The sequence below is a fragment of the Pipra filicauda genome, unplaced genomic scaffold (assembly GCF_003945595.2).
Source record: "Pipra filicauda isolate LSUMZ 115617 unplaced genomic scaffold, ASM394559v2 scaffold237_size1200389_pilon, whole genome shotgun sequence".
Lineage (NCBI taxonomy): Eukaryota > Metazoa > Chordata > Aves > Passeriformes > Pipridae > Pipra > Pipra filicauda.
Window position 1 is genome coordinate 459,938 of NW_024104351.1, and position 12,419 is coordinate 472,356.

The following is a 12,419-nucleotide window of genomic DNA, read 5'->3' on the forward strand; positions in this document are numbered from 1 at the left end:
CTTCTTGGTATTTCTTGATTTCAGAAAACAAGCAGTGAGAAGTACAATTCTGAAGCTGACACTATGAGTTTGAAACTAACACAAGAGACAAATTCAGATTTTGTCTTTTTTTGTCTCCTTTTTGCTTGTACCGTAAACTGCAAGAATGTCTAACTGCTGAGTGGCAAGTATGAATGCTAAAACCTTCATTAATCTATTTCTCTGAAAAAAAATCTATCTTTTGGGATGATGTACTGCTGTTCTGTGACTGATTTTACTAATTTTTATTAGTAAAACTGCAGAACACATGCAGAAGGCAATGTATACCATTGCACTGTCAATACCACCACTGCAGTGACAGCAAACCATAGAATCATAGAATCAGCCGTGTTGGAAAAGACCTGTGAGATCATCAAGTCCAACCCTTGATCCAACACCGCTGTGGTTACTAGACCATGGCACTAAGTGCCACATCCAGTCTCATCCTAAAAACGTCCAGGGCGGAGAATTCACCACCTCCCTGGGCAGCCCATTCCAATGTCTGGTTACTCTCTCCATAAAAGATTTCTTCCTAATATCCAACCTAAACCTCTCCTCACACTGCTTAAGATCGTGCCCTCTTGTCTTACTGATAGTTTCTGGGAGAAGAGATTGACTCCCACCTGGCTACAACCTCCTTTCAGGGAGTTTGTCTCCCTTGAGCTTCCTCTTCTCCAGCCTAAACAACTCCAGCTCCCTCAGCCTCTCCTCAGAGGACTTGTGCTCGAGTCCATTCACCAGCCTTGTTGCTCTTCTCTGGACCTGCTCCACCACCTTGACATCTTTCCTGAACTGAGGGGCCCAGAACTGGACACAGTACTCCAGGTGTGGCCTCATCAGGGCTGAGACAGGGGAAGAATCACTTCCCTGGACCTGTTGGCCACACTGTTCCTGATCCAGGCCAGGATGCCATTGGCCTTCTTGGCCACCTGGGCACACTGCTGACTCATGTTCAGCCTCCTGTCAATCCAAACTCCCAGGTCCTTTTCTTCCTGGCTGCTCTCCAGCCACTCTGTGCCCAGCCTGTAGCTCTGCATGGGGTTGCTGTGACCAAAGTGCAGGACCTGGCACCTAGCCTTGTTGAACCTCATCCTGCTGGAATCAGACCATCTCTCCTGCTTGTTCAGGTCCCTCTGAAGAGCGCTCCTGCCTTCCAGCAGGATCAACACTCCCTATCAGCAGGGTGTCATCTGCAAATTTGCTTATGGTACACTCAATCCCCTCATCCAGATCATCAATAAAGATATTAAACAGAACTGGGCCCAACATTGATCCCTGGGGGACACCACTAGTGCCTGGCTGCCAACTGGATGCAGCACCGTTCACCACCACTCTCTGGGCCCGGCCCTCCAGCCAGTTCTTAACTCAGCACAGAGTGCCCCTGTCCAAGCCGTGGGCTGCCAGCTTTTGCAGGAGAATGCTATGGGAGATGGTGTCAAAGGCTTTGCTGAAGTCCAGATAGACCACATCCACAGCCTTCCCCTCATCCACCAGGCAGGTCACCTGATCATAAAAAGAGATCAGGTTGGTTAGACAGGACCTGCCCCTCCTCAACGCGTGCTGTCTGGGTCTGCTCCATAGTTCTAAAGTTCTTTGTGGCTAAAGTTCTTTGACTCCAAACACATTTTGAATCCCATCACAACTCTTTGTTATATGTGCTATCCCTAGGTGCCAAACTTGGGAGTACAGCCAACAGTTTGCTAATACTGAGGCCACATAATGGAAGGACACTACGCAATGGTCATGCTTGAAGCAGGAGTCTGCCAGAAGGTGTAGCAAGATGAGCTATTTACTCTAAAGGACTAAAGTTTAAAAAAATATATCAAAATAAGAAAAGCCATGAAATGCAGTTATTTTGTGCAACATGCTTTCTTAATGTTCCCACAACACTTTGTTCATCACCTACAACTCAGTCTTCCACTGGAAAACCTTAGAGACAAAAGTGAAATAACTACCAAGCTCACTGTTAAAACAACTGGAAGTCTTTTGGGGGCTACAAATTTTCATGCTTAAAGAAAACAAACACTGTTAAAACAATCTTGCATGTTTGGACAACTCCAGTTGCAGAGTTTCATGCTTTGACCATTTTATGTGGTTTGATGCTGTCTTTATCTTTCATAGTAACCATATGAAAAGAAAGTCAAATCCACCTATTCTCAAATATTTGAACTTCTACAATGTTTAGGTATTCTGCAGTTTGTTGATAGCTGACTTAAAGTACAAGTTTCCTTACAGTCTAAAGTTATTAGGCAATTTATATGATTTACACTATTATTCAGAGCACTGCTTTCTTGTTGGGTGGAACTGAAATATATTTAATAATTTACATTCAATATTCATGACACCAAGTTGAAAGAAAATGCAACAGCACCAAATGAAAAAAAAAATAATCTAACTTAAGTTTGTTCTCTAGCACTTTCTGATTTTATGAATTAACATTAATTCCATTTCTTAAGATCTTAAGTCTTACAACCACAAAGGAAAAGAGTATATTATGATAAGGTTCCATTCTTTTCCTCCTTCATTTTTGGAAATTTTTGAAAGTGCTCTATCTACGTTAATATACTTTTGGAAATGCTTATTCATTTTTTATCAGCAAATGCTCTTCATTCACCTCTCTGATGACACATTATTGTAAGCGTCATGAAACAGGAAAGCACCATGTCCTGAAAATAAAAAAATATTAGCACAGAACTGGAAGCTTGACCTTGAAGAGATACGAATAAAGAAACTACCTAAAGACAGTGCATAAACTAAAACTAAAGATAAAATCTTCAAAAAAAGGAGCTGAACATGATCAATCTCCACTCCCTCTTCCTGACACAAATATTACAAATTAAAAATCTTAAGATTGCAAAGATAAAACCAAAATGTGACTCCTTCTAGTTTGCCAGCCACTGTGACCTGCTTAGGTAGCCCTTTGCTCTTCAATAAGAGTTTAACACTATTTTGATTATTTGATCATTAGACTAACAGCTACAAAAAATATTAGATAGATTGTAAAGCCAAATAGAGCTCCACAGCCATTTTGTCCAACATCCTCTACTCCTTAAGTCATGGAATATTATCTCTTTACTCCTATAACCCAATTACTTTTGTTTGAATACTGCAAACTTTTCTTCAAATGTCCCAAGATTCAAAATAAAATTACAAAAGTTGGCCTAACAGCTCACAAATACATTCAAGTCAAGGAATGTAGGTTTGGACTGAGATGCATATATGGAACTCAGCCAGTTTCTCATTTTCATTTGACACATAAAACAGGTGGTCAGTGACCTCCTATTTTCCTATCCAACCTCCTCCTTGGTTCTGGGCAAATATTATGCCACATATATTACACAAACAGACACAGAAACTGGTAACATTCTCTATCAATGATTTATAGTTATGACCTAACCCTTTTTTAATAAAAAACAAAATATAATTACATTTTTCTAATTATTCCAACTTTGGAACAAAATTCATTTAGCAGCACAGATTATTAGCATGGTCCAAGAACATTATTCTTGATCCTCACAGAAGAAAATTGACAGCTTTAATTCTGGCAAATGGTGTTAAGGAATATAATTAATAGAGAATTCTATTCTATTTGCTAAAGCAAAATCCTCTTCAAGAAAAATGAATCTCTACAAAAGCATCATGTGATGTTGCAGTAGGAGATAAAATCAGGTGACTGTAGTCCCTTTCCTTGAACTGAAATAGGTCCAATAATAGCCAGAGTAACTGAAAACAAAACAACCTGCCCATTGTAAAAAGAGGACAAGATAATTTAATTAAGAAACAAAGGTTACTAAAGAGGACTTTTTCTAAAATGAAGAAAAACAATGAGTGTCAGAAAAATATACTAGAAAAGAAGCATGATGTAGTGAACCAAATCCAACACAGAAAAGTGATGAAAGAAAAACAATTTTGAAAAACAATTTTAAAAAACACCAGCTCGTGATTCAATAATTGCTCTTTTCTCTCCTTTAACTTGCCTGTCCATAAATTTAGGCTGCCCAAAGGATCTCCTGCCTCCATAAAATTTGGATTCTAAAATGAGGATTTTGCCATAGTAAGAGTTGAGTGAGCTTAAGTCCTATATATACTACAGAGAAGTGACAGATGGAATTAAGTTAAGGAGCTGGAAGGAGACTTTTTTTAATATACTATTAATGATGCATTCATTTACAGTGGAAATTGCTGAAACGGAATTCCTTCACTTTTTACTGCAGCTGCAGAGTCTCAATATTTAACTACATTGCAGGGTTGGTTGGTTGTTTTTTTTTTTTTAATTTCCCTTTGTAATATTTCAAAGTCTCCTCCTTTACATGTAAAATACCTGTTCAGATTAGTGTGTCACTACACAATCTGAAGAGTTTGCCTACCTGTGCTAATTTGGTTTTCCACCATCCATGAAGACATTCCATGAAGGCCACAGTTAGTATTTAAGCTATTCTACATCTCCATCATATAAATAATATAAGGCAGTCTTCATTAACCTAAATTATTTAGAACTGCCATAAAACAAAATCCATTAATACCCAGCCTCCCTCTGCCTATTCAAAATGATCGGCTGTTTTGCACTGAAGACACTTACATTGTAAACACTGTGTTGCAAACTAAGCTAGCCGGGCCCTTACAGATACATGGAGTTACAGCTGTGTAATAAATTGCACAAATAATAGAAACATCTGGAGTATAATCTCTTCTCTGAATTTTTTCCACCATGTAGAAGGAGCAGATATTCAGCACTCATGCTCAAGTACAATATTCAGAGTTAGCAGACAATAATGGAAGGAGAAAGGAGAGAGCTGATTTAAAAATAAGAAGAGAATCACTTGTGCATTATTCCTATATTTAATACTGGTACATAAAAGAATATGCAGAATATCCTCCAATGGAATCTGCAAGCACCTATTTCATTACTATTCGATTAGTAACTTGAGAGTCACAGATGGAATTCACTATGGAAACAGGAGTGATTATTATGGAGACCAACCAAAGAAGAAAGGACATCTTCATGAGGCATCAACTTCCTTCAGTTTCTCTCTTTTTCCCAAAACACCTTTCAATAACACTTTCAGTAAAACTCTTTTACTGAAAGAGTAGGATGGCACCTGAAAGTCCAGCTATTTGCAAATGTTACTCTGTTTTGTTTTGTTATCCTATTCATCTCACTGGAAAAGCAGTGAAGAACCTGTACCAGTTCTGTGACCCTGCAGGACTGCAGGTAACGTGCTGTTCTAGGCGCACCTGGGGACACTCTGGTCTCTGGAATATGAACAGGGCAACTTCTCACTCTTTTCTAAAACTCATTGCCTTTTAGAGGCCACTTCAGCAAGCATGAACCTGGGACAATTGCTCCTCACCAAGGAGACTCTTCAGACCATTCCCTTCAAGGACTGCGTGCTAGCAGAGATCAAGTAAAGAGAATGATGGAGGAGTATTTTCCTGGCTCTGGTACCAGTTACACCAGGAGCCCTGTACAAACCATCAACTAAAGCCAGCAGTGTTTCGAGATAATAATGCTAGAGTTGTGGGGCTCAGAGCAGCCCAGAGTAGGGAAACCAGCTCTGCAGTTGCATGGAGCAACAGTAGCTCCATCCAGATCCACCTCCTCCAAGGTCACCTCGACCACAGAGCTTCTTGCAGGCCCGTCTCTGATGACGGCAAATGCGGCAGCACGTTTTCTGCTGCTCCCCGCCCATATTTCCCAGCGGAGCTCCCCGGGGCGGAGGGACCCGGACCACGGCTCCGCTCGGGGTGGGCGCTGCCGAAGGGCGCGGGGATGCGGCGAAAGGCGGCCCTGGCACTGTGCTCTCCGCCCCGCGGGGATGCGCGCAGCGGCGCGGGGGAGGGATCGCGCCTTGCTCCCCCCAGAGCTGCGGCCCCGGCCCGGCCCCGCCGCCCGCCTCCCTCCCTGCCCCGCTGTCAGAGCCGGCCGCCCGCGGGGCAGCGGGGCACGGCGGGTGTGCGGCGTCTCCCTGCGGTGGCTGCTTTGGTACCGAGGGCGGCGGCTGCGCCCCACGCGGGGTCCGTCCGTCTATCCATCCATCCATCCATCCGTCCGTCCATCACTGCGTGGGCGGCGGCTCGTGTGTGTGTGTGACTGACAGTGCGGCGCGCACAGCGCGGGGCAGCCGCCCCTCGCAGCCTGCCGGGGCCACGGCGGCGCGCCGCGGCTGCGGCAGCCCCTTCTCCGTCCCCCGGAGCCCTCCCCAGTGGGGGCGACCTCAGCGGCCTCGCTGCTCGTCCTCCTCCTCCCTCCTGGCGGGTAGGTTACGTTACCTGGTCTCTAGCTCGGGCTGGATCTAATCTCGCGGCCGCCGCCTGCTCCTCTCCCTGCCGCGGGTGCGAGTGGGGGAATTAATTTATTTATTTTCCATGAGGTGCCCTCGGCAGCGGGAGAGCCCGGGCCGGGCGGCAGGGAGGGAGGCCTGGGTGCTGCTGTGGGGCCGACGGGGCGCCCCTGTCCCGGGAGCGCTGCCGGGGAGCGGCCGAGACGCTTCAGCACCGGCGCGGGGGGGCGGGGGCTGCGGAGGAGACGCCTCTCGGGCTGCCCAACCCGGCTCCGCGGGGCCGGCGGGGGCGCGGCGCCCGGCCCGTGGAGAAGGGGATGGAGCCAGCGCCAGCGGGAGGTGGGGTGGGACGAGGCGGGACGGGATGTACCGCGCTGTAGCGCGCTGGTGCGGCCGGGCGGGCAGGGCCGGGCCCCCGCGCCACCTGGAGCCAGGCGTGAGTCCTCCCCGCCCACCTGCCCGCCCCGCGGCACCCAGAGCCGCTACATTCTCCAGAAATTCTGTCCTTAAGGCTAAAATCCTGTAGTGAAAGAGATCAACATAATCATATAATTGCATTATTAAAACCTTTACCATCATGCCTATTCTTATGCATAAAGGTTGCACATTATGTACAATATTTAAAGTAGTGTAAGGAGGCTGGAATAATTGTGGTCGTTGATATTGTGTTGCAAAACGTACAAAAGGAAATGTGATTATCATAGTATATATTTAAAAAAAACTTTATTGCACGCACTTTGTTAGTGAGAGCTTTATGAGTAGGATCTTTACAGGCATGTAAAGGAACTGAGGCTGCCTGCGTATGGATAAGAGGAGAGAGAACTTGGGTATGTACTAGTTCGCTGATCTGCTAGTGAAGGAAGGAAAGACTTGAACTTGTGCAGTTTATTTTTGTCTGTTTATTTTCCATTAATAACATTTGAATCCCTTAGCTAGCACCAGCCACAAAATGTTTAGAAAAATAATCTGGAAAGGAGCATGTCACCCTTCAAAAAAGTGGCAACATGAATGGCAATGCCCATTACACATTCAAGAATCCATCCACAGAGGACTGCCATCTGAAGCATGAGTTAACAGAAATCAGGTTTCTTTGGCTCCTTTTCTTATGAATCTGTTTCCTTTTATGTGAGAAGTGTTATCAATTATTCTCTGTTTTAAACTATAATCATTAAACCTGTAGATACCAGTAATGTAACATTTTATCATTCCTTCATTCTTTAGAATGTTATTGTTATAATTTATGTATTGTCTGTTTCCAGGGCAAGTTTTTCAGATTCAGGAGAGAATACTTTGTCACGTGTTTGTAAAGCAGCCAGGTCTCTACAGTCTCTGGGCAGATTCTGGCACTGTACTCATAAGGAGCAGTAAGTAGTTCACTGGTAGAGACAGCAAACACTGTTCTTCCTGAAACAAACTGAACAGTTTGGAATAATTTTTGTGACATTGCATAAACTAAGTAATACTTGAGTTACATATCTGAGTCCAGGGACATTTTTAGAAACAAACATGGTGACTGACAGGGCAGCTTGTGTAAGTCACAGTTACATTAATTTAGGTAGCAGTATCAGTCATCTCTTACGCAAGTGTATGAAAGGAGCCTGTGCCCAGCATCCTCACGGGCACAGTATCTGTCCGGGCAGCAGGTTGCACTACAGGCTTTGGGGTCCACTGAGGGGCCCACTAAGACCCACAAGGGGCCCACTAAACCAGTTGGAGGAAAGAACAAATGCTAAGACGTGACTCTTGGACATGCAAGCAAAGAAAACTTGGGTACCAATGCCCGTGGCCAAACTCTTCTAGGCAGGCCCACAATTACAGGGTTAAAAATGTGTAAATTATGATGAAATCTGATGAAAAGTCTTTCAAAGAAAAGCTACTAGTGCTGAAATCCCTCCCCCAAGCTGGGGGGAAGTCTTGACCTGCTAGAAGGCAGGAGGGCTCTTCAGAGGGACCTGAACAAGCTGGAGAAATGGTCTGATTCCAACGGGATGAGGTTCAATAAGGCCAAGCACTCTAGCCACAACAACCCCTGCCTGCTACAGGCAGGAGAGCAGCCAGGCAGAAAGGGACCTGGGAGTTTGGATTGACAGGAAGCTGAACATGAGTCAGCAGTGTGCCCAGGTGGCCAAGAAGGCCAATGACATCCTGGCCTGGATCAGGAACAGTGTGGCCAACAGGTCCAGGGAAGTGATTCTTCCCCTGTCTCAGCCCTGATGAGGCCACACCTGGAGTACTGTGTCCAGTTCTGGGCCCCTCAGTTCAGGAAAGATGTCAAGGTGGTGGAGCAGGTCCAGAGAAGAGCAACGAGGCTGGTGAATGGACTCGAGCACAAGTCCTCTGAGGAGAGGCTGAGGGAGGTGGGGTTGTTTAACCTGGAGAAGAGGAGGCTCAAGGGAGATCTCATCACTCTACAACTCCCTGAAAGGAGGTTGTAGCCAGGTGGAGGTCTGTCTCTTCTCCCAGGCAACCAGCAGTAAGACAAGAGGGCACGATCTTAAGCTGTGTGAGGAGAGGTTTAGGTTGGACATTAGGAAGAAAGTTTTATGGAGAGAGTAACCAGACATTGGAATGGGCTGCCCAGGGAGGTGGTGAATTCTCCATCCCTGGAGGTTTTTAAGATGAGACTGGATGTGGCACTTTGTGCCATGGTCTAGTAACCGCAGCGGTGTTGGATCAAGGGTTGGACTTGATGATCTCAGAGGTCTTTTCTAATGGGGCTGATTCTATGATTCTATGATTTCCTCCACTGGTATGCCTTAACTATTATAAATATATACTTATATAGATATAAATGTACAGTTTTTTAAATTTATAAATTTGTACTATGTATGTTATAGACAATAAATTTTACACAGTGACATCTCTGAGAAGGTAAATCACATACACAGTATTTGCTGTACTACATAGTACATGCTGCATGCTATGTAAAACAGTGCTACATACAATACAAATTGATGTATACTGTACTTACAAATAAATTTTGATTTATTATACTGCATATATTAACATCTATATAGATTATATTAGTGTATGTTAATGATTACATTGACATATACATTTTCTCTATATACATATGTGCCTCGTAGCTTCTTTCAATACCTCTTTTCAGAACACCCTCTTTAGGAAAGGTGTATTGTGGTGGTTTGAAAAACCTTTTCTCTGAGGTAGTAATGGTTTGCCCCACTGATAATACTGGACCAATCAAAAATCCACATGCACCCTATGGAAATTACATACCCACAGAAACGGAAGAGAAGGTGGTGAAGATGGTTTAGAAGGTAGGTAGCCATGATCTGAGCCAGGAGGAAGCAGGGGGCCAGTGAGCCCCTCTGGGGGCCAAGGGCCCCCAGCCCCCAGCTGAGGCTACGGGAGACCCAGTATAGTGTCAAAGCTGGACCGGGTCCCATAATCAAGAGCTGGAAGAGTTTCCTTACTGTCAGCAGCAGCAGAAGCCATTGAAAGCGACAGTGGAGCAGTCCTGAACAGAGACAACGGTGGCTAAAAGCCAAAAAGATAGCCAGTAGCAGTAAGATAACGTGAAGCTGGCTGAAAGACGCAGAGATGTTCCTGCAGGAGGGAGAGCTGGCAACAAAACAGATGAAAACTCAACAGGGCTGTTTTGGGGTAAGACTGTATCACTTTCCCAAAACCCGGAGACCTCCTGAAGAGGAGGGGTGGACTTCCAAACCCTTAGGGAGTCCCAAAATGCAGCAGCAGCTAGAGAGAGAAAGGAGCTGAAAAACTTGGAGTTATCCTGAGAGCTGAACCAGGACGGAATGAGGAGGAGGTGGCCTTGCCCTCCGCTGCTGCTGCTGCTGCTGCTTCTATCATGCTGGCAAGCTGAGACAGAGCAGAGGAGCTCTGGTAAGACTGAACTGAAAGCTGCCTTAAATGCTCTAATCCAAGAGAAGTGAAGGTCTCCAAGGAAAATCCTCCGAAGGCTCGGGGTTGGAATTTCCACAAAGTAAGAACAAAAATCCTGACTGCTGTACTTAAATCTGCTGCCTTAGAAAAATTAAAGATACTAATAAGTGCCACAAAAAACTGAAATGAAGGAACTGTGGCCTGAGGAGTGACAGAAAGAGTTTTCTCTTTTCTTAGACTTTTATTGAAGGAAAAGAGGAATTTAATTTAATGTAAATATATATATGTATGTAAATAAACATTTGTAAATATTTTCCCCTTCCCCCAATAACGAATAGTTGTGTTTTGTCTGAAAACTCTCCACATGAGGTGAGGAAGATATCAAGTCCATGCTATCACTAAACCCTCTCACAGGGGCAAATTGTGGGAAGGGGCTTGAACTTAGAAATTGGATTCTTGGGAGTTTCAAACCACCACATGTATGCATCTTAATTTTCTTACTGTTGCAGTTTTGTGTTTTCTAGTCCAGGGCAGAGTCTGAACATAAGCTGGATGCATTTATAACTGTGTTATTCTAGCCTACAATCTACATTAAGTTCAGATACAGCTTAGTGCCTGCAACTGCTTAAGGTCATAAAAATTACCATGAGCCCTCAGACTAGAAGTTAGTGTATGACTTTATTTTTTATTCTGACTTTGATTGCAGTGACATCAGGTTTTTAAAGTGAATACAGTCCTCGGTGAGTGCCTGTAGAATGAGGACTCTGAAGTAATTTGATTCCCTGTTGCAGACTGAAAAAAACTTGTTGTCATTCTGCATCTTTCCAGTGTTGGTGCACCTTTGCTGTAGGAAACCCATTATTCAAAGTAAAAATGTTCATAGCTACCCTCTTAGGGTAAGAATTAAAAATGTTTGAGTGATAGCAATTAATCATTTCTGAGTGAATTTCTGGAAGCTACCAAAAGTTCAGAGCTGGTACCTGTGTATATGAGTCTCTGTATGGGAGCGTGGCATTATGTATTTTTCAGTGAAATAGTTGTAAAGAAGAAATTAAACCACTTATCATATACACGTGTGTCTATGAAAAGAGTCACACATCTAGTTATTCATTTTGTCCATTCAATAGTGTGATAGATTTCTGTGAGGTTGCATGTTAAACACTCTCTTGTTTTGGTTGATAACAGCTTGAGGTCTTTTTAGTGATATTAACATAAAAGATTTGTAAGTGTTAGTTTTCACTAGAGAAAAAAAAATGCTGCTAGCATTGAATATGTGATGGTATTTTCTCTAAGTCTATCCACTTAGTGTTTGGGTAAGTCCTCTACTAGAATAGTCCATTTTCCCCACATGCCACTCATTTTAGTTGAAACAAGAATTTTACAGGTCATCCACTGAGCTTAGATTCCTCTGCTACATCTCAGGTTATGTCTTTCTTGTTACAGAGTTTGAATATAAAGGATGCATGTTTATGGTTGTGTGTTGTTCTGGCCTGCAGAGGATTACATTCTGATTATGTTCTGTTTTTTTCTGGATTGGTTTTGGTTCCATATATACCCAACTCAAACTTCTCTCATGTCCATAAGCAGGTGGTGGGGCGCGCATTCTCTTCATTTCTGTCTGATACACAGGACAGTATCATGAATATTATATTGGTGAATCATATAGGCCACCTTCTGTGAGCTTTATATTAACAACTAATAGTCATCAACCTGTGTCTCGCTCCACCCCCATTCATACACACAAATAGCTCTCTCATTACCATAAAATTTAATCCTAGTCTTATTAGTGAATGAAATACATATACGTCAAGTTTTGTGATAAGATTCATTTAACTATTAGAGTGTAGAATTCTAATGACAATATATAGCCAAAGTATGTCTTTCTATTGAGGTCAGTTTTCTCTATAACCATCAACCATGTCTATTCTAGGCCCAATAAAATTCTTCTCTTTTACAGCTCATGGTGACAGAGAACACAGCACATTGTAACTACAGGACTTTCACTCGACTGTGAAAGATCTCTATCAAGCCTCACAGAGAATTTGAGGCAGCTGGCAGTTATCAGCTGAAGCAGGTAGTCAGTAGAAGTGTAGAAGATAAATAGATAATTGAAAGCCAATCTGGAAACCTGGGAGAGATAATAAGCCTCTCTTCTAGAAGGGAGCCAACAACTCAGGTAGGTCACTGATGAAATCAACTCCCAGATCAGGTTGTGTCTAATACTACTGAAAATACAGTGGCAGTTCATGCCTATCA

The 12,419-nt window shown here is 43.6% G+C and overlaps 2 protein-coding genes across 2 annotated transcripts in view; one reads left to right on the forward strand and one right to left on the reverse strand.

The window, feature by feature from the left end:
* SLC16A7 (solute carrier family 16 member 7) overlaps nt 1-6,507 on the reverse strand; it is an 80,113-nt gene extending 73,606 nt beyond the window's left edge. The window contains exon 1 of the mRNA XM_027730740.2: nt 6,289-6,507. The gene's annotated coding sequence lies outside the window, so the exon portion shown is untranslated. The remainder of the gene's footprint in view (nt 1-6,288) is intronic.
* Nucleotides 5,674-12,419, forward strand: part of LOC113992955 (translation initiation factor IF-2-like) — a 28,249-nt gene continuing 21,503 nt past the window's right edge. The window contains exons 1-3 of the mRNA XM_027730704.2: nt 5,674-6,274; nt 7,559-7,663; nt 12,121-12,339. Of these exons, the coding sequence (XP_027586505.1) occupies nt 5,674-6,274; nt 7,559-7,663; nt 12,121-12,152 (738 nt within the window). The 3' untranslated portion in view covers nt 12,153-12,339. The remainder of the gene's footprint in view (nt 6,275-7,558; nt 7,664-12,120; nt 12,340-12,419) is intronic.